The 27,879-nt window shown below is 48.6% G+C and overlaps 1 protein-coding gene and 1 non-coding gene across 2 annotated transcripts; both read left to right on the forward strand.

Moving 5' to 3' along the window:
- On the forward strand, window positions 1-27,879 carry Ncapd2 (non-SMC condensin I complex subunit D2). Its single transcript, XM_028892295.2, is given in 32 exon segments — window positions 1-88; window positions 1,680-1,829; window positions 5,465-5,540; window positions 5,804-5,862; window positions 6,328-6,509; window positions 6,784-6,926; window positions 9,786-9,913; window positions 9,989-10,112; window positions 10,317-10,464; window positions 12,854-13,051; window positions 14,304-14,438; window positions 14,533-14,620; window positions 14,706-14,901; window positions 17,221-17,253; window positions 18,376-18,645; window positions 19,267-19,446; window positions 19,616-19,700; window positions 21,054-21,187; window positions 21,481-21,613; window positions 21,709-21,793; window positions 21,870-22,034; window positions 22,277-22,452; window positions 23,474-23,585; window positions 23,659-23,782; window positions 23,863-24,018; window positions 24,367-24,544; window positions 24,635-24,729; window positions 25,266-25,346; window positions 25,457-25,640; window positions 26,983-27,109; window positions 27,214-27,369; window positions 27,572-27,879. Coding segments are annotated over 31 exon segments (4,164 nt in total). The 5' UTR covers window positions 1-88; window positions 1,680-1,702; the 3' UTR covers window positions 27,658-27,879.
- Window positions 5,930-6,250, forward strand: LOC114708838. Its single transcript, XR_003736852.1, has one exon. It is a non-coding gene; the product is annotated as a small nucleolar RNA U85 (small nucleolar RNA).

A 27,879-nucleotide genomic window follows, 5' to 3' on the forward strand; every position in this document is an offset into this window, starting at 1 on the left:
AAAGCGATCTCGTTGTTTGGCGCGTACCGTGCACTAGTGTTTTCTTCCTTCCTGCGCGGCGGGCTGGCCTCAGTCGAAGAAGCGGCGGGTGAGCGGTGTCCCCGGGCCCAGGCGAGGTGTGGTAGGGGTGGGAAGCGGGGAAGTGGAAGGCTGAGGAAATCAGGTCCGGGACAGGACGCAGCCTTTGTCAGTGTGCGGTCGGCAGCGTCGTCTGCTAGGGATGTCCTTGAAATCCAATGTGGCAGTGAGTCTGACAGATCAGAAACGGAATGTGTGATATGGGCAGATCTTATAACCTTACTACCCAGTCTGTAGATTTGGTTGTTTCGTCATACACCCGTATGACCGAGATTAGGAGGCTACAGAATCAGGCACAGGATGAGTAAAGATGTTAAATGTTCTTTAATCCTACACCCAGGAACCCCGGTGCTGAATGAGACGTTCTATAAGGATCAGTTTCGCTTTAAAATGGAAACAATAAGGCTGTTTGTACACACTGATTGTCACTTAACAGTTCATTAATATTTAAATGTTTATTTTGTTCCGGGCGGTGGTGGCGCACAGGCTGGGATTAAAGTCTGTGAGTTCCAGGCCAGCCTGGTCTACAGAGTGAGATCCAGGACAGAAACCAAAACAACACAGAGAAACCCTGTCTCTAAAAAAAAAAAAAAAAAAATTGTTTTGTTGAGATAGTCCTTGGCAGTACTCATGCAGCACAGGCTGGCCCCTACCTAACTCAGCAGTCCTGCCTCAACCTTTCAAGTGTTGGATTTATAGGCATGTACCACCACACCTGGCTCTTTACCAATGTTTGTTTGTTTGTTTTTTTCCCTGAGACAGAGTTTCTCTGTGAAGCAGTCCTGGCTGTTTTGGGGATTAAAGGTGTGAGCCACCACCACCCAGCTCTTTAAGAAATTTTTTAACCCTTGATTCATTTGATCCCCAGAATAACACCATTTTAGAGATGAGACCATGGGGACTCCATGACTTAGTGGCAGAGTAGTAACAAGAATTAGATTCTCATCTAGGGTTGCTCTTATAGTGGGGAGGGGGAGTGCTGGGAGGTGGAAGTCTCGTGTATCCCAGACCATGCAGCAGAGGTTAGCCTTGAACCCATCCTACTGCCTCCTGAGTACCAGGAACATGAATATAACCCTGTGCTACTTTGCTTGGCTCTGATCTTGTATCTTACAAGATAATGTTAGTAGCTTGTTGTAAGGCTGAAAAACATATATTGAAAGTGGGGGAAATAGTTGAACCAGATAATTTCTTAGGCTGGGGTTATAGCTCAGTATATTTATAGTAATAAAATAACTGCCTAGTATACAAAGATGCTGGATTTGATTCCCAGCACACTACCACCACCACCACCACCACCACCCAAAAAGAAGGAGAAGAAGAAAGAAATGCTCTTGCCACATAATAAAAAACAAAACACTCTTAGATTTAGAGCAGTGGTTCTCATCCTTCCTAATGCTGCGACCCTTTAATACAGCTCCTCATGTTGTGGTTACCCCCCAACCATGAAATTATTTCATTACTACTTCATAACTGTGATTTTGCTACTGTTATAAATCATGATTTTTTTTGATGGTCTTAGGAGATCCCTGTGAAGGGCTCGAGACACACAGGTTGAGAACTTCCAGTTTAGACTGACTTTTTTGCTGTTTGGCTTCTAGGCCTGTGAACTAATGAGAGAAGGATGTCTCCCCAAAACTTTGAATTCCATCTGCCCTTATCTCCAGAGGAGTTGCTGAAAAGTGGAGGTGTGAATCAGTATGTTGTTCAAGAGGTACTGCCCGTCAAGCATCTTGCATCCCAACTTAGAGGTGAGACTCCATGGCTAGCAGTGAACTTCAGTAGACAAACATTCCATATGTAATTATTTCATTTCTGTTCTACAGCACTGTGATACTCCATCAGGGCCGGGAATGTCTTTCCTATTCCCTACTTTTTTTGGGGGAGGGGGTAGCACTGCATGGAAGTCATGACACAAAATGTACTGGGCTGCCCTCCCTGGATTATTCAAGAAACAGTCTTTCTTAACCTAGTTACTCTAGTATTTTGTATTTCTATCCCTTACCATGCACCAGTGTCAAGTCCTGGTAAAATTAAGAAATTAATTGTAGGCTGGGGGCTGGAGAGATGGCTAGAGGTTAGAGCACCAACTGTTCTTCCAGGGGACCTAGATTTGATTCCCAGCACTCACATGGCAGTTCACAACTGACTGTAACTTGTGCGTGTGGTGCACAGATATGCAAACAAAACACCAATCTGCATACAATAAATGAGGAAAGTTTAAAAAAAGGAATTGTAGGCAGTGATAATATTTGACTTGCCTTTTCTTAGGAAACACTCTTGAATCTGGACCAAGAAGTGCAATAAAGGAGGAACCGCTGCAATAACACACGAAATAGTCACTTGTCAGTGACAAATGGATGTGGGAGGCCTGTTGCTAGATAGTCATTATTATGAAACGTCATTAGAGAGCTTTTAAAATGGTACGGCCTACTCCACACTACTTGTCTAGTGTACACAGAGCCCTAGGTTTAATCCCCACCACCAAATAAAACCAGATGTAGTAGTGCACACCTGTAATCCCAGCATTTGGGAGGCTAAAACAGATGGATTGCTGAGAGTTCAGGACTATAGAGTAAGACCTTGTCTCCAAAACAAAAATCAAAAACACAAGAAAAAATAAGAGACAAGGTATATGAGGCTGCTGTTAGGGTAGCAGAGCATTAGCCTTTCCTAGTAAATGTGTGAGTAGGAAGGTACCCTGAATAACAGTGACAGCAGTTACATAACCAGTAGCACGGCCCTTATTTATCAAGAATTATGTACTGCTCATAACTGTCTGTGCCACGCTTACAGGATGTGAAGTGTAGAGTGAGTGTGTTTGCACCACAACAATGCCAATATTATTTAATATTATTATAATGCAAATGTAACAATGGCTACCACATCACTAGGCAATAGGAAGTTTTCAGCTCTGTTGTAACCGAGTAGGAATACCATGGATGTGGTTCTTCATTGACAGTGTGGCATGTGATCGTATGCACAATGTAGTTACCTCCTGAAGTCTATGAAAGACTAAGAGCAACTTGTATAGTAGCAGTCAGACCCCACAGTGCCTCTGTACTTCTTGGAACTGGTTCACACTGGGTTGCTCTCGAGCTACATATAGACGGAAGCTGCTGGAGCCAGTCTGCCTGGGTTTGACTCCTCTGCCACTCTGATCTTAAATAAGTTATTTCTCTGTGTATCTCACTTTCCTCTTCTAGAAAGACAGGAAAAACACCCCAGTTCATCTGACCATGACAACAACAGAGTTGCTTAGTGACCCCAGCTTTTCCCCTATTGGAGGTGGCAGCTCCTTGCTTTGAAGTTTAGAAATGGGAAAAGGCCTGTCTGTCTTGTGGTTTTCTTTCTTTTGTTTTTCTAAGTTTGTTGAGACAAGGTCTCACAGCCCAGATCAGTCTCTAATGAATATGTTGCCGAGGACGGCTCTGAACTCCTGGTCTTCCTGCCCCTCCTTCTCATCTGCTGGGTTGGTTTCTCTTTTTTCAGGACTGGGGATTGATCCAAGGGCCTTGCACATACATGCCAGATAACTGCTTTACCAAGCTACATCACCAGCCTCCTTTTTATTTATTTTGACATGGTCTTGCTAAGTTGCCCAGGCTAACCTTGAATTAACTTTGTAGCCGAATGAGGCTTTGAGTTTTCATCCTCCTGCCTCAGCCTCTCTAGTGGCTGGGACTATTCACCAGAATGCACAGTGATCTATCCAGTGCCTAGAGCTTGGGTTTTTATAAACTGTTTTCCTATACAATGAAACTCCACCAGGAACTGTTGATTCCAGCACTGGACCACCTTGTGGTGTGAGGAAGTAGGAAAATGCGCGCTTTAGCAGGACATGGGCCAGAGTTGGGATGAGACAGGAAGAAGCATGGCCTGTGAAACATTCTATGTTTTTATGATAGAAATGTGGTGAACATGACTAAAGTCATGATATTTGTGTGTGAAAATGTAATGTACCAGGTGTGGTGGTGCACACCTTTAATCCCGGCACTTGGAGAGGCCGAGGTGGGCCAACCTCTGTGGGTTCAAGGCCAGCCTGATTGACATTGTGAGGCCTTGTCCCCCTGCCCACAAAAGAAAATATAACCAAACCTTTGCACAATGAATACGTGCTCATAACAGCTTTGGAAGTAAGACATTACTGAGAGAAGAGGAGCAGAAGCCAAAGTATTTCCAGAGCACAAGCCGTGATGAAGGATGCCCAGCCAACAGTTTAATACATGATTAAGGGGAAGAGACAGTCTGTCTTTGGGGTAGGAAAGAACAACACTAAAGGACATTTAAGGTCTTGTACATGATCACCTCAGCTCCCCTCCCCTCCTTTTTTCTGAGAAGATCTCACTGTATAACCATGGCTGGCCTTGAACTTCCAGACATCAGCCTGCCTCTGCCTCCTCAGGGATGGGATTAAAGGGATAGACGCCCTCCAGGCCCTCAACCTATTCTTACATAGGACTCACATAAGTAGGTATAGAAACAGTAATGGAAATAGAAAACAACAGCAAATACCAAAGTAATATTTGTGTCAGGCAAGAAAAGTCTGCGGGTGCTTACCTTTACAAGGATGAGATTGAAGCAAGCGTAGCATAATTTCAGACTTATTTTATACAAGATACCGTCGCATAGTTTAACAGGATACATTCTAAGACCTGCGTCATGAGGCAGTTTTGTGATTGTGTAGACATAGAGTGCATGGCTGCTACATCGCTGACCTTGTCATGTGTGCAGTCCTATGTGGGCTGAAATAAGTGTAAGGAGAAAAACAATCTTACAGTGGAGAACTGGCAACAGTTAGTGTCAGTGTTAGATAGCACCTCTTTGCTTGTGGTTCTGATTTTGTTTAATGGCAGGGTCTCTCTGGTAGCAATTCTTGTTTTGTTTCGGTTTTTTCCCTGACACAGGGCTTCTCTGTGTTGCTCTGACTGTCCTAGAACTCACTTTGTAGACCAGGCTGTCCTTTAGCTCACAGAGTTCCGCCTTCTGCCTCCCAAGCGATGGGATTAAAGGTGTGTGCTGCCTGGTGATAGCAACTCTTAATCCTCCTGCCTCAGCCTCCTGAATTGCTGAGTTTATAGCTGTATGCCACCACATCAGACTGATCATCCACCTTTTGATATAATAGATGAGCCAGGTAGTGGTGGTGCATGCCTATAATCCCAGCACTCCAGGAGGCAGAGTCTACTGAGAGCGCTCCAGGACAGCCAGGGCTACACAGGGAAGCCCTGTCTTAAAACAAACAAACAAACAAAAATGCTAGATCATGAAAGACAAAGATTGAAGATTCAGGAAACATGTCAACTAAATGCCTTCTGCATAGAAGTAGAATTTACCAAAAACCCTGTCTTTCCTCTTAAACTCAACAGCACCTTTCGTTTTCCAGCCTTTCAGTCTGCTTTCCGAGCTGGGGGACCCCTCGCTATACTGGAGCACTTTGATACAGTCTACAGTATTTTACAGTAAGTGAAGTCACAGCTGGTGCTTCTGAAGGAACTGGTGGCTGTTTCTCTGAGTTTTGCATGTTAGTTTTCCAATTCCAGATTATAGGTTCACCGATCATTGGTTCTGGGTGCTGATATCCATAGTGAGCGTTTATCCAGCTTCCACCATATTTATTTGACAGTGTCACGAGTATTTTCACGGGTTCGATTCCTGTGATCTGGTCTATGAGAAGGGGTTCTGCAGGCTGCTGTCTCACTCCCACACTTTCTTTCCCTCATAGTCACTTTCGAAGTATAGATCCTGGCCTCAAGGAAGATACCCTGGAATTCCTGATAAAAGGTGTCTGGGGCCTGGGGGTAGGGGCTGGAAGGTGTTCATTATGGTTAGCATTTCCTACATTTTCTCAGCCATGTGATGATATCAAGGCTGTTGTGATTCAGTTGGTTCAGCTAAGTCCAGGGATCTCTGACCTATTCAGGTCTGTAATCTTGGTGGTCAATACAGAGTAATGTATGTTCACTGTAAGGGCGGACCAACAAAAATTTTCCTACTTTGGAGTCACCTCACTCCAGTAGGGGTGATTCTGCAGTTGCCAGGAGAATTGTGGTAACTGGAGTGAAAGTAGGAACAGGCTGTATTCAAGATACAAGGGTCAGGGGTCCCAAAGGACTTAGCTGTGTCATGGCCACTGAGAGATGACACACAGATCTTTGGTAATCTGATGGCTACAAGTGCCGAGTGTTTAGAAGTTGGGGTGCATGAGGAAAGTCAATGAGACCAACTCCCAGATTCTGCCCCTCACAGTGGTATCCTGCCACTCCCAGGAACTTCCATCCATCCTGGATGATGCAACTTTGAGTGTATCAGATAGAAGTGCCCATCTAAATGCCCTCAAAATGAACTGCTATGCCCTGATACGCCTCTTGGAGTCCTTTGAAAATATGACCAGCCGGACAAGCCTCATCGACCTGGACGTGGGTGGGAAGGTAAGTGGGAATGCTGGCCCATTTTATATGAGGGGTAAGAGCTGATGGGGAAGAAGCCAGTGATTCTAGGATGCTTGCTGTTCTTGCTTGGGGTGTCAGAGGACGTGCTCAAGTGCCAGATCTCCTTCCCCACAGAAGTTCTTGTGCATTCTAGAACTTGTAATCCTCTAGGGTACTGCTGAGCCTTGCCTTGAGACTGGATAGTGTGGGCACACAGACTGTGATGATCTTTACTCTCTGACCCCATCCCCACGTGTCTATGTGATCACTTTAGGGGAAGAGGGCCCGGGCCAAGGCAGCCCTTGGCTTTGACTGGGAGGAAGAGAGACAAACAGTTCTCCAGCTTCTAACACAGCTACTCCAGCTGGACATTCGTCACCTATGGAACCACTCTGTAATTGAGGAAGAATTTGTCAGGTGGGTAGCTAAGATAGCTGCAGATGACCTTAAGCTCTGAGGAATGAGGTCCTGTTGCTAGGTACATCTTTTTTTTTTCCCCTTTGTTTTGTTTTGTTACTTTGTGAGATAGTGTCTCATTGTGCAGCCCTGTCTGGCCTGGAAGTCCCTAGGTAGACCAAATTGGGTTTAAACTCACAGGGGTTTACCTGCCTTTACCTCCCAAGTACTGGGATTAAAGGTCTGTGCCATCACAATGAATTTCTCTTTGTTTTTTGTTTTTTTTTAAAGATTTATTTATTTATTATGTATACAGAGGAGGGGTGCCAGATCTCATTACAGATGGTTGTGAGCCACCATGTGGTTGCTAGGAATTGAACTCAGGACCTCTGGAAGAGCAGTTGGTGCTCTTAACCTCTGAGCCATCTTTCCAGCCCTGAATTTCTCATTGTTAATACCTATATTTGTGAAATGTACTTACAAAGAATCCCCTAGGTGTGTGGTGGGTATCGTTATAGACACTTTATATTTCAGAATAGAAGGCAGTTTTAGGTGGTGGTCGTCGTTTGTGCTTTTAGGGGGGAGTTGTTTTTTTTTAGGCTGGTCTTGCTGTGTAGCCCAGCTGGTCTATTATAGTTCAGGCTCACCTAGAACTCAGTCTTGCCTCAAACTTCCCAAATACTGGAATTATAGCCATGAGCTACCACTTCTGGCTGGCAATGTTTAAAATAAGGAAAATATGTAGCATGTATTGTGATATATTAATTTGGAGCAAAATGGAGGAAGGGGCTAAGAAATTTGGTGGGAAAGGTTTGTGATTTTTAAGTCAGCTGTCCCAGCAGGACCTCTTTGAGGTGGAGACATTTTAGCCGAGATTCAGAGGAAGTTAGTTAGAGATGTGCAAATACACGGAACAGCAAGAATAAGAAGAGGAAGAGCCAGTCCAGAGACCCTAAGGAGGGAGCATGCCCAGCAGGCACCTGTATAGTCCGTCCTAACTAGGGAAGCTTGGCCTTAGCTTAGGCCTGTTCTTAAAACTTAAATTGATCTACATTCTGCCATGTGGCTCGTTACCTCTTCTCAGTATAACAAGTTCTACTTCCACTTACTCTGTCTGTCTGGTGAAATGCGCCCCCCTCCGCCCATCCTTCCCAGAGTTCCTGTCTCTGTCCAAAAGTCCCGCCTATCCTCTCCTGCCTAGCTATTGCTTATTCTGTTCTTTAGTAAATCAGTCAGAAGGTGCCATAGGTAGGTGAGGTAAAACAGCAACACATCTTCACACGATGTGATCAGATATCCCATGACATACCAGTAGTAGTGAGGTCTGAGAGGCAGCTGAGAGAGGGTGAGAGTCGGCTGCCGGGGCAGGCCACATTGCAGGGCCTGATAAGCCACATGGTAACTTTGATCTATACTCAGAGTGTCCAGTGGGGCCACTCACAAGCAGGGCTGTGAGGTTATGTAGCTGTACTTCCATGGAGTCATTCTGATTATGGGATAGAAATAGACTGTAGGAACAGCAGAGGAAGTAAGAAACCAGTCACCGTCACCAGTTCCGGTAATCAAGACAAGACCATGGAATGGCACTGGGGATGGGGAGAAGTAGTTGGATTCTTTTTCTTGTGTTACAGAATCTGCTGACAGATTGGGTATGAAATATGAGGGAGGTGTAGTCAAGGATGGCTCTCCCAGGGTTGTAGCCAGAGCATTTGGAAAAAGGAATTGCTGATAATGGAGGTGTAGGGAGGTTGGGGGTATTTGTTTGGCAGGGAAGATCAGAAGTCCCGTTTTGGACATGCAGTTAGACATCTGAGTAATGTTAGATTCAACTGTTGGAAGGAAGGCTGTGTAGGCTAAAGAGACACCTTTGGGATGTAATGGTGCTTAAATCCTTGAAGACTGAATGAGATCACTAAGTGAGTAACTTGGAGAGAGCACAAATCCAGGACTATATACTCCATGGCCAGTAGAGTGAGATGAGAGGAAGCCAGAGAGTCTGAGACAGATCCAGAGTCTGGAAGCCAAAAGAAATGTGTGTTTGAAGGAGAAGGTGACTAGGAATGGTGGTACATGCCTAGATACCAGAACTTGAGAGGCTGAAGCAGGCTTGCCAAGAGTTCAAGGCCGGTTAGGCTATACTGTGAGCAGCCAAAGCTACACAGCAAGACCTTGTCTCAAAAAATAAGTAGCCAGGCATGGTGGCACACACCTATAATCCCAACACTCAGGAAGCAGAGTCGGGTGTCTGTGAGTTCAAGGGCAGCCTTGACATAGAGACTTCGGGTCATCCTGAGGCCTGTCTCAAAATAAATAGTGGCTGGGGAGGTGGCTGAGTGTGTAAATGCTTACCATACAGTCATGAGGACTTAGGTGTGATCCTCCACGCCCACGTCCAAACCAAACATGGCACAGTGTTGGGTAGGTGGAGACAAGCAGATCTCCAGGACTTGTGACCAACCAGCCTAGCCTATTCAGTGAGCCTGGGTCCCAGTGAAGAGTCCCTGTCTCAAAAACCAAGGCAAACAGCTCCTGAGAACTGAACTTGGGCCTCAACATACACGTACAGGAGCACACACACACACAACAAAGGGAAAGCAACAGTCACAGCAGATGTAAATGAAAGTCTGTTAAACAAAGACTGAACTGACCATTTTTAACAATGAGAAGTCTTGGCCTTGCCCTACCATCTTGATCATATATTCTGGTTTCTTATTGGCATGGTAACTGGCTGAAATTGCTTTCTCTAAAGCATCTTGAGTAGACTGGAAGAAACCTTGATCTTGGACGTAGTAGGGACAGAATGAGTGAGGGGGCTGCCAGTGACTTGACTCCAGATTTCTGATGTCTTTCTGTCCATCTTTTTTTTTTTTTTTTTTTAAGTTTGGTTACTGGCTGTTGCTACCGGCTTTTGGAGAATCCCACCATTAGTCACCAGAAGAACCGCGCCACCAGGGAAGCCATAGCCCACCTGCTTGGGGTGGCCTTGGTCCGGTACAATCACATGCTCAGTAAGTTGCCTTCCGCCCTGCCCCTGCCCCGGCTCTGCCATTCCTTCCTGAGTGCAGCGTGTGGGTGCTTCACAGGTGCGACTGTGAAGATCATCCAGATGCTGCAGCACTTTGAACACCTGCCCTCCGTACTGGTGGCCGCCGTGAGTCTGTGGGCCACAGACTACGGGATGAAGAGCATAGTGGGGGAGATCGTAAGGTGACTCCTCCTCCTCCTCCTCCTCCTCTTCCTCCTCCTCCTCCTCCCTCCCATCTCTCCCAGGGCAGGCTGGTGAAGGAAGGGTAGAGGCCCTTCCTATATGGGATGTTGGATTCCTTCATGTGTTAGCTGTCTGTCTTGGCCTCCCTTGTTGGGAACTCGCTAGTTGAGCTTTCTCGTCACATCTGTTTTCTCCCCTGATAGAGAGATCGGGCAGAAGGGTCCACAGGAGCTGAGTCGAGACACAGCGGGAGCCAAGGGCTTTGCGGCTTTCCTCACTGAGCTAGCAGAGCGGGTCCCAGCTGTCCTCATGTCCAGCATGTGCATTCTGCTAGATCATCTGGATGGAGAGGTAGGTAGTCCAGGGAATCACAGGTTTGTCTAGGGGTTCTAAGCCCGTGATTGAAATCAGTCTCTCTCTCTTCACTTTAATGTGGTTCTGGGTAACAGCCCAGGGACTTACACATGCTAATAAGCACATGGGCTAAAAGTTGAAAAATTTGTTTCCTTTGAAAATTTTTTTTATAATTTTTATGTGTATGAGTGTTTGCCTGCATGTAAGTTTGAACAGGGGAAAGGGGCAGAGTCTGACACTCACGGTTGTCCCTTGAGTTCTGCGAATGTTCCGTGGTGCCTGCATGCTCCCACACAAACACACACATCAAACATACATACACAGCAGAATAAGAAAGAAAGGGGGCTTGCCATGTAGCCTAGGCTAGCTCCCAAGTTCCAGAAATTTAGGTGTGTTACCATGCCTAGCCAAGGTTCATATTCATTCCATTCTCTCTCTCTCTCTCTCTCTCTCCCCCCCCCTCTCTCTTCCCCCTCTCCTCTCCCCCTGCAGTGTCTTGCACAGCCTAGGCTCATCTCAGACTTGCCGTTTAGCCAAAGCGGACCTTGAACTCATGCCTCTACTTTCCGAGCGCTGGAATTACAAACTTGTGTGCCCACACCTGCCTTCAAGGTTGTTTCCTGAGAAAGAAAGTAGCTTTCAGTTAGTCAGTGCAAGTGTACCCTGGAGCCTGAGACCCAGAGGGCTGAGAAAGGAGGATCCTAGCCTAGGCTACAAAGGAAGACTGTCCCCAAAAATAGATTTTTACACAGAGACAGGTAGTCTAGATTTATCACTGTGGCACTTTCTACAGAGACGCACGTAAGGAGCCCTTTTCTGAATCTTGTCTTTATATCACTTGAGCTGTATGGTTTTGTGCGGTTGTGGTAGAGGAGGTGACCGTTCCACACCTGTCTAGCGAGAGTGACTCCGCTTTGGTTCCCAGTCCCATCCAGTCCTGGGCTGGAGCCTCTTGCTCCCGTCTGGCTAGCGTCTGGCTAGCGTCTGGCTAGCATCGCTCTCTACAAACAATGAGCTTTCTCAGCCAGCCTGCGCTGTTCCTCTCAGTTCTTGACTTACCTGGCCTCTTCCCAGACTAGCGTGGGGTTCCTGGAGAAACGTCAGAGACAGTCTATTCATTGATCTAATTTTCCTTCTTAACTTCTTGTGTGAGACTCTATTCTCTGACTCTTGGCCTAGGTGTCCGGAGTCCCCTGCCCTGTTCTCTACCAGATTATATAACCGACTTCTTGGCACCGAGGCCGATCTGCTCTTCTGTGTCTGTAAGGAGTAGGAAGGAAAGAGAATGCTTATTCAGAAGGCTCAAAGGTCTTATTGTGACAAGTCTTTCTTTGGACCATCAGCTTCCAAATAATGACTCTTATTATGAAAGATTGGCCTTAGCTTAGACTTGTTTCCAATTAGCCCTTAAAACTTAAATTAACCCATATTTTTTAGTATATGTTCTGCCACATGACTTGTTACCTCTCCTTCATACCGCCCATCCTGCTTCCTCCGTGTCTTGTTGGCAATTTTTTTCACATGCCTAGATTCCTTCTCCAGTTCCTCTCTCTGCCCAGAAGTCCTGCTTTTCCTTTCCTGCCTAGCTATTGGCTCTTCAGCTCTTTATTAAACCAATCAGAAGGTCACAGTGTGATCAAATATCCTGCAACATTTTATGACCTCATATAAAGGATAATAAGAAATGTTTCTCAAATGTACATTGATGGATAGATCTGATTTTGTTTTTTATTTATATTATTTGCCGGATATAGCACACATCTCTAATCCCAGCACCCAGGAGGCAGAGGCAGGTGGATCACTGTGAATTTGAGGCCAGTCTGCTCTTTATACTCCTCGGCCAAACAGTGCTTCATAGTGAGACCCTGTCTCAGAAGAAAAACAGTTATATACTCGCTTACGTGTGTGTGTGTGTGTGTGTAATATGTACATATGTGTGGAAGTTGGTTCTCTCCCTTCATTGGTGTTGGGGATTGAACTCAGGTCCTCAGAATAGGTGGTATCTGAGATTACCCTTAGGCTGTAAGTGTGATGTATTTGAAATATAGATGTATTTCACATTTAGATTTCATTTTCATCTCTAAGATACTTTGTGTATATAGATATACAAAATCCAAAATACTGTGTCCCAAGCATTTCAGACTAGGAATCACCAGCCTTTGATTTTGGCTCTTACTTATTTTCTTGACAATCTCTGAGCATACAAATCCCCTTGGGACTCATCATCATCCTGTGACCCTGGGGACAAATACCTAGGCAGTTGGCCAGGAAAGTCACAGCCTATTAGTACAAGCAATCATAACCTTGACAAAGGGCGGAGTTGTTGAGGGAAAGAAATGTGTGTATAGAAGGAGAGGTTTGTTCCAACTTTATGTCCCTCTCTCAGAATTACATGATGCGCAATGCTGTGCTAGCAGCCATGGCCGAGATGATACTACAGGTTCTAAAAGGTGACCAACTAGAAGAAACAGCCCGAGAAACCAGAGACCAATTCTTGGACATCTTGCAAGCTCATGGCCATGATGTTAACTCCTTTGTTCGAAGCCGTGTTCTTCAGCTCTTTACCCGCATTGTTCAACAGAAGGTAAACAACCTTCTCTGTGCTAAAGCTTAATATTTCTCTGTATACTTGCCAAAGTAAAGAGAGAATCGAGCTGAGCATGTGGCCTGCTGCCTGTGAGACTAGAATTTGGGAAGTAGGAGAGTCAGTAGTTTAAGGTCATCCTCAGCCACATAGAAAGTTTGAAGACAGCTGGGCAATAGGAGACTTTGTTCAGTTAAAAAAGAAAAGAAGAGGCCGGGCGGTGGTGGCACACGCCTTTAATCCCAGCACTCGGGAGGCAGAGGCAGGCGGATCTCTGTGAGTTCGAGCCAGCCTGGCTACCAAGTGATCCCAGGAAAGGCACAAAGCTACACAAGAAACCCTGTCTCGAAAAACCAAAAAAAAAAAAAAAAAAGAAAAGAAGAAATGTTTTCCTTTATTTTTATTGTATATGTATGGGTGTGTTGCTAGTTTGTGTCCATGTACCACATGTGTACAGTACCTGTGGAGGCCAGAAGGCCTCTTATTCCCTGGGATTGGAGTTACAGACAATTGTGAGCTACCATGTGGGTGATGGGAATTGAACCCAGGTCCTCTGATAGAGTCCAGTGCTCAAAGCCATCTCTCTAACCCTCCAAAAAAAATGGTTTTGGTTTGTTTGTTTTGTTTTTTAAGTAGACAAAGAATCTGGTAACTGCCCTAAGAAAGAGTCTAGACTTGAGATTCTTAATAACTGTAATAAAAGTCTGCCATGGGGGCCGGAGAGATGGCTCAGTGGTTAAGAGCACCAGCTGCTCTTCCAGAGGACCCGAGTTCAATTCCCAGCAACCACATGGTGGCTCACAACCGCCTGTAATAGGATCTGGTGCCCTCTTCTGGCCTGCAGGTGTATATGCAGAGCACTCATACATAAAATATAAATAAATAAATTTAAAAAAAAATAAAATAAAAGTCTTCCCTTTCCAAGGACAAGGTGCCTGCTCCAGTTTACAGTGTGGTGCTGCTCACATATTTTATAATCCCACAGAAAAGCCTCTTTAGAGTGAGTGAGTGAGTGGCTTAATTTAAACTCACAGCTGTGTCCAACCCTTGGCCATTGAAACTTGACATTGTCATCTACCAAGTTCATACCCACAGACAACACAAAATGAAAAATTAAGTACAAAGAAAAACCACAACAAAATACCATACTTTAGGCAAGATTAGGGTTTTGTGTTGAAGCCACTGGAGGTGGCCCGTAGGCTGCAGTTGGGTGGTACTAAATTTGAGCTTGGTTCTCCTTCTGCTCATCCAGGTGCTCCCCCTGACCCGTTTCCAGGCAGTGGTGGCCTTAGCTGTGGGACGTCTATCAGACAAGTCGGTGCTGGTGTGTAAAAATGCCATCCAGCTGCTGGCCAGCTTCCTAGCCAATAACCCCTTCTCCTGCAAGGTGAGTAAACATGGTGCGTGCAAGAGAGGAGTGACGTGCAAACAAAGACGGAAGTGTGTCACCTGGTGACGTCATATGCCTTCTACCTTGACAGCTCAGTGACGCTGACCTTGCTGGACCACTGCAGAAGGAGATCCAGAAACTACAAGAAATGAAAGCCCAGAGGCGAACTGCAGCTGCTTGTGAGTAGCCACTGCCCCAGGAGTCTGGCTTGCTTTCTCCCTGAGGTCACAAACCGTAAGAGAGACTAAACAGACTCCCATTCAGCTGCAGCCCTAGACCCAGAGGAGGAGTGGGAAGCCATGTTGCCAGAATTGAAGTCTACCCTGCAGCAGCTCCTAAAGCTTCCCCAGGAAGAGGCAGATCAACCAATCACTGACACAGAGACTGTGGAGGAGGTGAAAGGACGCATCCGACAGCTGCTGGCCAGAGCTAGTTACAAGTACGTGAGGAAGACTAGGGTGTTCTCTGCAGGTCTGTGTAGACAGTTTTTCTCTGGGCTGCCCGCTCACACAAAAAAGACAGACTTATTAATTATGACAGCTCCGCCGATAGCTTAGACTTGTTTCTCACTAGCTCTTATCACTTACATTAGCCCATTTCTGTTCATCTACTTCCTGCCTCGTGGCTTTAGTACCTCATCTCCATACTGCCTGTCCTGCTCGCTCTGCATCTGCCTGGCAGCTCTGCCTTCTTCCCAGCACCCTCTCTGCCCCCAAAATCCTGCCTAGCTATTGGCTGTTCATTTTTTTTTTTTATTAAACCAAAGTGGATACATCTTCACAGTGTACAAAAAGATTATTTCACAACAGGTCTGTCTGTGTGGATTTAGAGTTAACCTTTGAGAGAGAGTCCTTAAAAATGATTAGTACTAAGCTGGGCGGTGGTAGCGCATGCCTTTAATCCCAGCGCTTGGGAAGCAGAGGCAGGCGGATCTCTGTGAGTTCGAGGCTAGCCTAGGCTACAGAGTTGAGTTCCAGGACAGCTAGGACTATAACAGAGAAACCCTGTCTTGGGGGCAGGGGGATTTGTACTTAAGTATGCTGCTGCCTGGGGTGATAGGTATTTTTACTGTAGTAATGTCTAACCAGATGCATACTCCACAACTGCCTTTCTACTCTTTTACATGTTTTAAAAACTACTCAGGAGCCCAGTCTCTGGCACAGGCCTGTAATCCAAACTACTTGGGAAGCTAAGTCAGGAAAGATTCCCGAGGCCTGCCTGAGTATCTTAATGCGAGTCTGTCTCAGAGTTTAAAGGAAGCTGGAGATGTGGCAGTGGTAGAACACTAGCGTGCACGAGGCTCTTGCTTCAGTCCCCAGGGCCCGATAAGCAAAACAACAAAAAGCCTCTCCCAGTCCTGGAGGTCCAGCCTAGTGGTAAAGCGTTTACCTGGTCTGTTCAAGGCCCTGCATTTGGTTCCTAGCACTTCACAGACAACTAAGTGAGCCTGGTGTGATGGTGCGTGCCTGTCACCCCTGCTAAGTGAGCCTGGTGTGATGGTGCGTGCCTGTCACCCCAGCACTCGGGAGGCAGAAGCAGGAGGTTGCTGCAGGTTCAGAGCTAGCGAGGTCTAAACAGCAAGTCTTCCTCTCAGCCAGGGCTTTGTAGTGGAGCCTGCTCTCCAAAAGGTGAAAAGGGGTGCAGGTGTGGCTGACGGGGTGGAGAGCTCGCCTCAGCTACGGAACCCTGCCTCAGCCCCGCACCACGGTCCCTGGTGTGGTGCCTCCTGCCGCCCTTCGGTTTCTCTTGACAGACATGAAGCCCAGGAGCTCGCGTGTGTGTTCCACGTGTGTTGGTGCTGTGGTGCGCTGCGCGCAACTGCTCCGCTGCTGAGCTGTGCCTCCCTGCTGTGCCCAGCTACTCAGACTGTGGGGCGGCAGTACTTGTTGGTCATGCCAGGATTTAGGGAGTCTAAGGCAGGAGGGTTGGGAGTTGAAGGGCAGCCTGGGTACAAGGTGTCTTCATGGTCATTCTGAGTACATTGTTAAACTCTGTTTCAAGAAAAGAACCTGATTGTGCAGTTATGCCATAAAAGTAACAAATTATTGAAAGTCTGTTGACTCCAAACAGCAGGCTTTTTAAACAAGTGTTTGGAGCAGGTGTGTGTGTGTGTGTGTGTGTGTGTGTGGTGTGTGTGTGTGTGTGTGTGTGTATTTTTTTGAGGTGGGTAGCGGTACGGCTTGTGCGTTTAGAAGGCGGGGGCAGTGATAGGCAGTACAGTGACATAAAGATGTAGATCAGAGAACCACTTTTGGGAGTCAGTTCTCTCTTTCCACCATGTAGGTTCTAGGAATTGAACTCTAAGGCATTAAACTCTGTGGTAGGTACCCTTTCCTGCTGAGCTATGTGGCTAGCCTGGTTTGTGATTTTAAAAGCTTAGAAAAGATCCAAGTTCCTTGAAGACCACAGTAAAGGCTTGGCGTTTGGGACCCGATGCCCGAGTAGGTACTGCTCAACTTTTTAAGCATGAGACGTCCCTTTTCTTTTTGGTTTTTTGAGACAGTTTCTCTGTGTAGCTTTGGAGCCTTTCCTGGATCTCACTCTGTAGACCAGGCTGGCCTCAAACTCACAGAGATCCGCCTGCCTCTGCCTCCCGAGTGCTGGGATTAAATGCGTGCGCCGCCACCACCACCTAGCCCTATCCCTTTTCTTTAGGGAGCTGCATTTAGGGGCTGAATGGAATCATGAGGGAGGATCCCTTACGAGGGCTTCAGTGACACTCTTCTGGGTGCTGAATTGGTGACAGGCTGGTATCTTCAGGCAGGTATATCTGACCGAGAACCACCAGCCACTTCCAGGAGTCTGAACCCTTATCCACGAGCTAAGAACAGCTTTGAACTCCTGGATTATCTTCAGGTACTCAGTCAGCAAGCCCGGCCTTGGGCTGAAGGAGGCTCTGGAGGGGGTTGACGCTGCGACTAGCTGGGTACATTGTGCAACAGAGTCTCGGTCTAAGAATAACATGTGTAAACTTGTCGCCATTTAATGGCTAATAAAACCTGGAGTGGTAGCCATGACTACTAATGCCTGAGTGTGTGTGGGTAGTGTGTGTGTGTCTGTGTTGTTGTGTGTGTGTGTGTGTTGAAGCTGGCAGCTGGCCTGTTTAACAGAGATCGATACTGGGAGCCAGGTCGAGTGGCGGGGGGAGTGAATGACGTCAGGCATGGTATAGCATCTCTGTGAGCTGTTGTGGTACCTGAGTTCCTAGAGTGGCTCCACAGAGGTTTAGTGTAGCTAGAGCTGTTGGTGAAGAAAAATAGCAGACAGCATACATAAAGATCAGAGACCACTTTTGGGAGTCAGTTTCTCTGTTCCACCATGTAGGTTCTAGGAATTGAACTCTAGGCATAGCCTGTGGTTATACCCTTTCCTCTGAGCATTTTTTGGTGTTTTTTAGGGATCCTGTTCTTTGAATTACCAGTACAGGCTCTAGATGCCCGATAGTCCTCACTTAGCTGAAGTCCCTTTTCTTTTTGGTTTCTTGAGCAGGTGTAGCTTTGAGCTTTCCTGGACTCCTCTTGTAGACAGTGGCCTCACTACAAGATCGCTTGGCCATCTGCTGAGTGGCTAAGGGGCACCCAGCTATTTAGCTGATACATGAGGGAGGTCCCACGAGGGCTTCATGACACTCTTCTGGCAAGACACTGGTACCAGCAGGCATATTCTGACTCAGGCCCCAGCCACTTCCAATCTACCCTCATCACACAACTGAGACACTCCTGAATCTCCGGAATATCTCAAAGGTAATCCTTCGTCAGCAAGCCAGCCTTGGCTGAGACTCAGACCTCCACTCTAACAACCCGGTCCGCACCTGTGCAAACTAGAGAGGTCTGCAGGAATCTTTAAGAATGAACCAAAGTGTTTTAGAGCAGGTTCTAATTTCACCCTCTCACATTGTTGTAAGAAACAGCCAGGGATGGTGGTAGCCCCTGGACTCCCCACATATACCTAAGCAGAACTGTCCTGTACCTCTCTGATTCCTAGGCCCTGCAGCTTCCACACAGGGCTCTCCTGGGGACGCAGTCCCAGGGCTGACGGACAGTAAAGAGTCTCCCAGTGTGTCTGAGCCTGAGGGATCCCAGAGGAATGATGAGCTGGTGAAGCAGGAGATGCTGGTGCAGTATCTGCAGGATGCCTACAGCTTCTCCCAGAAGGTGACAGAGGCCATTGGCATCATCAGCAAGATGATGTATGAAAACACAACACGGGTAGGTTTGACTCCTCTTCAGAAAGAGCTGGTCGTGGGCTGGAAAACAGTCCTGCCTGCTTGTATTTATTGATGCCCACACTTTTATTATTATTGGTTTTGGGGTTTTTTGTTTGTTTGTTTGTTTGTTTTTTCTGGAGCTGAGGACTGAACCCAGGGCCTTGAGCTTGCTAGGCAAATCCTCAACCCTGTATTGTATTTTTAAGATCTTACTTACTTTTATGTGTCTGAGTATTTTACCCCTGTGTGTGTACCACATGCATGTTTGATGCCTGCAGAGACCAAAGAGGATTCAGATCCTCTGGAACTGGAGTTGGGAGTTGTTGCGAGCCACCATATAGGTACTGGTAAATTGAACCCAGGTCCTCTGGAAGAGCAGCAAGTGCTCTTAACCCCTGAGCCATCACCCAGCGCCTGATGGCCTGCACCATTAAAAGTCGGGGTGTTTACCGCTGTCAACATTTTACCGTTTACCTAGTTTAGCCCGTGTGGTGAGAAGGCCCTGTAGCAGTCATTCTTGGGGATGGTGGCAGTGACCTCCACCACCACGTTACTGTGCTCGCGGGCGTTCTCCGGGTGGAGTGATTTGTCAAGTAGATGGTCACACTTGTGTTTGTTCCCAGTGGTGCAGGAGGTGATTGAATTCTTTGTGATGGTGTTCCAATTTGGGGTGCCCCAGGCCCTGTTTGGGGTTCGCCGCATGCTGCCTCTCATCTGGTCTAAGGAGTCCGGTGTCCGGGAAGCTGTCCTTAATGCCTACCGCCAACTCTACCTCAGCCCGAAAGGGGACTCGGCCAGGTGCGTGGGCTTCTTTGTCTCTGCGGGGTTTCCAGTGTCCTGAAGGGTGTCCTCCTAGGGAGCTCTGAACTCACGGATGGTCCAGCCAGCCAGGCTCGTGGATCTCTGCTGAGGCCTACTCCAAGCACTTCCCAGTCGTAGTAACCACTGATTTCTGCCGTTCCCACAGAGCCAAGGCCCAGGCCTTGATCCAGAACCTGTCCTTGTTGTTAGTGGACGCCTCGGTCGGGACCATTCAGTGTCTTGAGGAAATTGTGAGTCTTCTGCTCTGTCCTCTTCTAATTCAGCAGTTACAATTAATGTCTGTTTCCTGTAAGCAGAGATCTATTCAGCCCCACCAAGAGACTTACTTTCTTGTTTATTTGCTACATAGTTGTCTCATGGGTAGTCCAGGCTGGCCTCAAACTCACAGTCCTGCCTCAGCTCCTCAGTGTCCAGATTCAGGTGTGTGCTGGGATGCTCAACTCACCAATAGTTGGCTTAGAGTGAAAAACACAAAACCCAGTTAGAAGATGGAGAATCGGGCCACAGGTGACACTGTAACAGCAGCATTAACACAAGCTGCTTCCTGTGTGCTGGGCGCTGTCCTTACCACCCGGCCACTCCGGAGTAGCTCTCTGTCAGGTCGAATGGGGCTCTGAGGAAGGCTCCAGGAGAGGCTCGGCAGCTTGCCTGGCTGCAGCCTTTACACTGTGCAAGCTCCAGGAAACATCTTCAGCCTCTGTGCTGTAACAGAGATCACAGAGCTGCTTACAGTAGAGGTCAGGGACTTGGCCATCAAGGTGGTTGGTACTAGTCAGCATGGGGTGTGGAAGTTCAGTCAGATTGGGAAAGAGAACGAGAAGGAAGAGGAGGAAATTTCTGAGCAAAGGAAGTCCACCGTCCCAGCCAGAGAGTGAAGAAGTTTGTGTTCTGACTCAAAATCATTATCTGCAGAAGATTAACAAGTTGGGAGCATGGGCTGATAACTTCCAGTCAAAGGGACCAGCTGCTGGCCTGGCCTCCCGATTGCTACTTTTGTTCCTTTCTGGGGAAAGAGAGGCACTGGTGGCGGCAACTGCCCTGATGTTTCCCAGGCTGCCTGCTGCTCAGGACTTGGACAGTAGGCAGAGACAGCTGGCAGCAGATGCTTCGGGGATGCCGTGCCTGTCCCACACGAGGCACCTGGAGAGCTCTGGACAGGCTCGAAGTGCTGCCTGGGCCCCTGCAGGTGTACAGCGATGACAGGAAGGACAGCCCGGCCTGGAGAACTGCCAGGGCCTGGGCGACAGAGTGGAGGCACATGTGAAGAAGAGGGGGTTGGTTGCTGTCTTCGACGGTTTGACCTTGTTCTCACAGTAAGAAAGTGACTAGAAATATCCAGAGTGCTCCACACAGAACTCAGGTTTGTGTCACTGTGTGGGAAGCGTAGCCTAGACGAAAGACACGAAGTAGGAAGATAGAGAATGGAGCGAGAAGTACCTCCCCCAACTCCTGGGGGACATTTGCGGCCCTTCCTCTTCTGTTCCCAGTGTTGGCTCCATCCAGGTCTCAGCATTGCCCTTCAGATAAGTAGACCAACGGGGAACTGGTCTTTTGAAGCTGAATTACTTTTCTTTTCTCCTCAGCTCTGTGAGTTTGTGCAGAAGGATGAGATAAAACCAGCAGTGACCCAACTGCTGTGGGAGCGAGCCACGGAAAAGGTCCCCTGCTCTCCTCTGGAGCGCTGCTCCTCTGTCATGCTTCTTGGCATGATGGCGCGGTGAGGTTCAGCCCCAGGGAGCACGCAGAGTCGGGGGTGGGGGTCTGAAAAGCCCTCTCCTTCCGTGGTCGCAGTCAGTCCAGTTGAGCTTTCTCGGGGTCGGCTGCCTGGGGGAAGAGAGCGCCTGCCTGCCTGTGCAGTAGAAACAGTCGCTGGCACATCCGGGGACCTGGCCTGAGTCAGGCCTCGGGGCTCTAGGAACCCCACGCGGGTACCGGGTCCTTCCCACACTGCCGCCGTCTCCGACGGAACCCTGCCCGGGGCTGCCTTTAACTCCGTTTTTCTTTCCCTAGAGGAAGACCAGAGATTGTGGGAAGCAATTTAGACACGCTGGTGAGGGTGGGGCTGGATGAGACGTTCCCCCAGGACTACAGGCTGGCCCAGCAGGTGTGCCTTGCCATTGCCAACATCTCGGACAGGAGGAAGGTAGGTGATGTGGGGTGGCTGTGGCTCAGCTCAGGAGAGTGGAGAGCGAGCCTCTGGTCTGCCTTCCCCACCCTGGCATTTTGTTTTCTTCTCAGCCTTCCCTGGGTGAACGCCAACCCCCCTTCCGGCTGCCTCAGGAACACAGGTTGTTTGAACGACTTCGAGAGATGGTCACAAAGGGTGAGCTATCCAGAAGGGCCTGAAATCGGTGTGGCTGGGTCCTTTCGCGGCTGTGATCAACTTCTCCGCTCTCCAGGCTTTACACATCCAGATCCCCTCTGGATCCCATTCAAAGAGGTAGCAGTGACCCTGACCTACCAGCTGGCAGAGGGCCCTGAAGTGATCTGTGCCCAGATGTTGCAAGGCTGTGCAAAGCAAGCCTTGGAGAAGCTTGAGAAGCACACCCCTGAGGAGGACCCCAGTGAGTGGGCAGAGGTTTGCTTGCTCAGGGGCGGAGAGGGCAGCCAGGGTCTGGTGTTTTCCCTAAAGGGTGAGGAGCCTCGGCCCACACTCGTTTTTTGTCAGGCTGACGTTGGGCCGGTCACTGCCACGTGTCCCACCTCACTCCTGTTCCCGGTTTGAGCAGCACGCGAGTAAGGGGTGGACCTGGGAGTTTGGGGGGACTTAACTAGGCCTCTGCTCTTTCCCTTCCCTCCACGGCAGAGAAGGAGCCTGTCCCCAGGCTCCCCACGTTCCTGCTGATGAACCTGCTGTCACTGGCTGGGGATGTGGCCCTGCAGCAGCTGGTGCATTTAGAACAAGCAGTGAGTGGAGAGCTGGGGCGGCGGCGAGTTCTTCGGGAAGAGCAGGAACACAGGACTAAAGAGCCCAAGGAGAAGGTGAATGAGTGGCCCAAGCCTTTCCCAGATTTTTATAGCCTCACCTCAGGACGTTGCTTTCTAGGGAAATCTCGGCTTCTCTATTAGCCTCTATTAGCCAATGCAGAACCTGCCTCTCTGTTGATGCTCCCCTGGGGAAGGTTAGCATCAACCAAGACGGGCATGGTCTATCCATGCTCATCCAGTAGGGGGCGTTAGGTTCACACAGACTGACCTGTATACCCTAGTCTAGATACAGGCCCCGTCTCAGATACTGTTTGTTTGAACACACACGCAACATCCCTTCTTAATCAGCCTGTGTTACTAGCCTGTCACCTGGTGAGACCCTGTGTCCTCTCTGCTAAAGGCGTATTTGTCTTGTAGATGAATAAGACAGTCTTGCAGCAGCAGGGTCAGGGCAGACACAATCCAATTATTACCATTTACAGTCAGTTATGTTTGCAGACGAAGAGGTGTAGAGACCTGCCTTGGCAACTTAAAAACCTACGAGGGGACCCTCTTCATTTCTGAATTCTTTCTCTTTACAGACATATTTGGTACTTCTATGGATGGTTTTATAAACTTTATCTTTAGATCTCTTCATGCAAGTGAAGTGTTATGCTAGAATCAAAAGTGATATCTTGTGAGTAGAGAGATGGCTCAGAGTTCAGAGCGCTTGCTGCACTTGGGGGACCTGAGTTCAGATCTCAGAACATACATCGTGCTACTCAACCATCTCTGACTCCAGCTCCCAGGGAATCTTAATACCCTCTTCTGGGCTCTATGTGCAATGCACACATGTGGTACACTTACATACACACAGGCTAAAACACTCAGACAAACAAACAATTGTTTAAAGTTTGTCTCAAAGGAGTGTGAAGTGATACCCGCCTTTATCCCAGCTTAGGAGACTGAGGCAGGCAGATGCCTGTGAGCTCCTGGTCAGCTTGGTCTGCATAGAGTTTCAGGACAGCCAGGGCTACATAAGAGCCTGTCTCAAAAGAGAAGTGATCGCCGAGACCCCTGACTTTTCTCCCTTCAGAATACGAGCTCTGAGACAACCATGGAGGAAGAGCTGGGGCTGGTCGGGGCCACTGCTGACGACACAGAGGCAGAGCTGATCCGCAGCATCTGTGAGAAGGAGCTGCTGGACGGTAAGAAGGATCGCTGTGTGCCCTTCTCCCCAGCGAGTACAGTCTGTCCAAACCTGAGCTGTTCCTCCGACAGGCAATCAGGTCCTAGCCGCCTTCGTCCCACTGCTGCTTAAGGTCTGCAACAACCCTGGCCTGTATGGCAACCCAGACCTCTGTGCGGCTGCTTCGCTGGCCCTCGGCAAGTTCTGCATGATCAGGTAGGCCCAGCTGCTTTCAACTCCAGGAAGACGAAATGACGCAGCTTTCCTGCTTCCCTGACGATTCTCTTTGCCCTCAGTGCCACCTTCTGTGACTCCCAGCTTCGTCTTCTCTTCACCATGCTTGAAAAGTCTTCACTCCCCACTGTCCGGTCTAATCTCATGGTTGCCACTGGGGATCTGGCTATCCGCTTCCCCAACCTGGTGGACCCCTGGACTCCTCACCTGTATGCCCGGTAAGAGGCCGCTCGCTCACTTGCACACGGTAAGAGTTCTCCTCTGGACTCCATTAGTGCAGTGAGTCACAGCTCTTCCCCTGGCCTGTGGCAGTGTCTTCAATATCTGCTAGCTAGTCAGCCTGTGCAAGCGGGCCCTAAATGGACACTGGAAGTTGAAGCAGCCTTCTAAAATCTGGTCTACAAGCCTTGCATTGTCTTGACTCCAGCTTTCCATTCAAAATAGCCTTCGAGCTGCTTCTAGAATGGCATACTGTAGAACAATAGATCCTTGCATCGGGCCTTCGTGTTGGCCTTAAGGTATAAACAAGAGTTCTTGATCTCAGTGACTAGAGCTTTTATTCCTAGCCTCCGAGACCCAGCTCAGCAAGTGCGGAGGACGGCAGGCCTGGTGATGACGCACCTGATCCTGAAGGACATGGTGAAGGTGAAGGGTCAGGTCAGCGAGATGGCTGTGCTGCTCATCGACCCTGTGCCGCAGATTGCTGCCCTGGCCAAGAACTTCTTCAATGAGCTCTCCCACAAGGTGAGAGAGGCAGCCTGGAGCTTTCTGCAGAGGAGGTATATAGGTCAGCTCCCTGCCCCCACCTCATCGTCTGGTCTCTCTCTCCTACAGGGCAATGCAATTTATAATCTCCTCCCTGACATCATCAGTCGCCTGTCAGACCCAGAGGGTGGGGTGGAGGAGGAGTCCTTCCACACCATCATGAAGTACGGCTTTCTAGATCTGCAGGGGTGTAGCGTGGTATGGGGTATGTGTGTGTAGCACACAGGCTTAGTTAGGAACCAGACACATTTTTAATCAGCCATGGTTGGTTGGTTGAGATCATGTGCTGAGAAAGAGGAAGAGTAAACTCAGGACCTTGCATATGCTAGGCAAGCATTCTTGCCGCCGTCTTCAGCCCCAGGTACATTTTAGCTGTACAGCCTTCTCCAAAACCAACTTGACCTCTCCCATCTGCCCGTCCCCCCTATGGGATGACAGTATTTGCTCCAGAGTTCCTGAGGCTCTTGAACAGGGTAGGTGTGGTCCCCAGGTGGGACGCACACATCAGCAGTCACTAGATAGACAGCAGCTGTTCTTGCCTGCATTCTCGATAAACGGAAGGGGACAGGAGGAAGGGTGGCAGGCCATGGCCAAGAACATTCTTCTAAAGCAGGACAGAAAGGGTGGGGTGGAGGTGGATTCGGTGTAGTAGTTGAGAGTGGAGCTTCCCTGGCCGTCAGTCACACTCCGCTCCTCACAGGCAGCTGCTCTCCTACATCACCAAGGACAAGCAGACGGAGAGCCTGGTGGAGAAGCTCTGTCAGCGCTTCCGCACAGCCCGGTATGCTGCCATTTGGGAGGTCTTTCCTTCCTCGGAAGAGTGATGCCCCGGGACCGAGGGAGACTGAAGGGGAGTATGTGCGTGCCTCATGAGATCCCCCCCTTGTGCAGAACTGAGCGGCAGTACCGCGATCTGGCCTACTGCGTGTCCCAGCTGCCCCTCACGGAGCGCGGCCTCCACAAGATGCTGGACCACTTTGACTGCTTTGGAGACAAGCTGTTGGACGAATCTGTCTTCGGATCTTTCTTGTTGGTTGTGGGCAAACTGCGTCGTGGGGCCAAGCCTGAGGGCAAGGTGAGTGGCGCAGGGCACTGGCCCTCTTGGTCCCGTGCAGTAAACACACCCTCTCTCCCAGAGTGCTGTGGGACTCTTAACTTCCTGCCTTGCTGGCCGTACCTACAACCATTGAACCAGAGTGGCTTGAGACCAGATCTTTCTGTGTCCAATTCCCAGTCCCCCTTTAAAGGCCATTTTCTTTTTATTTCATGTGCATTGGTGTTTTGCCTGTGTGTGTCTGTGTGAGGGTGTCAGGTCCCTGGAACTGGAGTTACGGACAGTTGTGAGCTGCCATGTGGGTGCTGGGAACTGAACCCAGGTCTTCTGCAGGCGCAGCCAGTGCCATCTCTCCAGCCCCTAGTAAGAAAGAGCCAATCTCTACTTGAGACATGGTCTTTCTGTGTAGCACTAGCTGGCTTAGAATTTGCTATGTAGACCAGGCTGGCCTGGAACTCACAGAGATTCCCCAGGCTCTGCCTCCCTTGTGCGGGTAGTAAACGTACCCCACGTGCTTGGCACTAGACTTCTCTTTTAGAGCAGTTTCCTGTTTAAAGCAAAGCTGAGTAAGCAGAGTCCCGTTTGCTCCTGTCCCAGTACACTTATGTCCTCTACCCCTCAGCTCTTGTCCTTGGGTACTGTGGTCTTAGTCTACATCGACTGGAGGAGCGAATGTGATTGAACTGAATGATTGACAGATCTCAAGTCACTCACAGACAGTTCACCACAGTTTTCTTGAGTGCGAGCAGCAGAAATAAGATAGAAAATAGCAGAATATCGAGGAGATAAACAGATAGAAAATAAGATAGCCTCGAGACTGAACTATTCCAACAGGCCGACTGTCTCTGTCAGGTTTTTAGAGACCCAATGACAAAGACCCCCCCCCAGCCAAGTCAACCATCTCAGACACCTGCACCACCCTCCTGATCATCCTCTATTCGACCTGCGGGCCCGAGACCCAGCCTCCCACTCAGTCCACTCGTCACTCCAGTGCCGTACTGGACATTTTCACTACCCTAAGACCACCTCACCCCTGTGGTGGGGTCACTCACCATATATACTGATTTCGGATTGGCCTCTTCCACTTAGAATAAACATTTAAAATCTGTTTCATTCATTCATTTATTTATTTGTTTGTTTTTCTGGGACAGGGTTTCTCTGTGTAGCCCTGGCTGTCCTGGAACTCACTCTGTACAGAGACCAGGCTGGCCTTGAACTCACAGAGATCCGCCTGCCTCTGCCTCCTGAGTGCTGGGATTAAAGGCGTGCGCCGCAACCACCCGGCATCTTTCTGTTTCTTTCATGGCTGTTTTTAAACTGGGAGATAACGTTTCCAGCCCTGTTTTTAACCTTTTTCCTCTAGGCTGTCATAGATGAATTTGAGCAGAAGCTTCGGGCCTGTCACACCAGAGGCATGGATGGAGCAGAGGAGCTTGAAACTGGCCAAGGAGGCAGCCAGAGAGCCCTGTCTTCCAAGAAACCCTCTGCTGGTACGAGACAAGCCCTCATGGGGCTCTCCACAGTCGCCATCTTTTATCTTTTTCCTTTGGGGTTTGTTTTTGTTTTTGAAATCATGTCTCTCTGCCATTTCTAGTCTCCAGGCAGCAGCCTCTGACCTCTGTAGATTCAGACAGTGACTTTGTCACACCTAAGCCCCGACGCACCAACCCTCGTCGTCCAAACACTCAGCAATCCAAGTCCAAGAAGAAAGCCAAAGTTGTCTTTTCCAGCGATGAGGCCAGTGAGGACGGTATGACCGCCCTCCCCACGCCTGCTTGCCTGGGGTCTCGGCAGGGCTGGCCTGGGTAGATTCGGTCTTCTTCCTGGTAACATCTTCCCTGCTCTGCAACTCCGATGACTTCCGCAGTGTGCTTGCAACTCTGTTTATTTTCTAAGATCCGTTTTGCACCATCTTTGTGACTCAGCTTTTGTTCCTATAATTCTTTGAACAGAGCTTTCAGCGGAGATGACGGAAGAAGAGACACCCAAGAGAACCACCCCCATCCGCAGAGCATCTGCGCGAAGACACAGGTCCTAGGAGATGTCTTCACCTCCCGAGTCCCTGCCGTGCAGGGTCTCACTGATGGTTCTGCATTCAGTTCCTCCGTGTAACGTGTGTTGCCTCCTTGTTTTTAACGTGTAAATGGTCTTTGCATTGAAGGCCTTTCTCTTAGAGCCCATCTGTCTGCTGTGTTCACTTTCCAAGACACTTACAATCACTGTTTTCTAGTGAATAAATGCTTTTATATACTTTTAAGCA

This window comes from Peromyscus leucopus, chromosome 3 (genome assembly GCF_004664715.2).
Source record: "Peromyscus leucopus breed LL Stock chromosome 3, UCI_PerLeu_2.1, whole genome shotgun sequence".
Classification (NCBI taxonomy): domain Eukaryota; kingdom Metazoa; phylum Chordata; class Mammalia; order Rodentia; family Cricetidae; genus Peromyscus; species Peromyscus leucopus.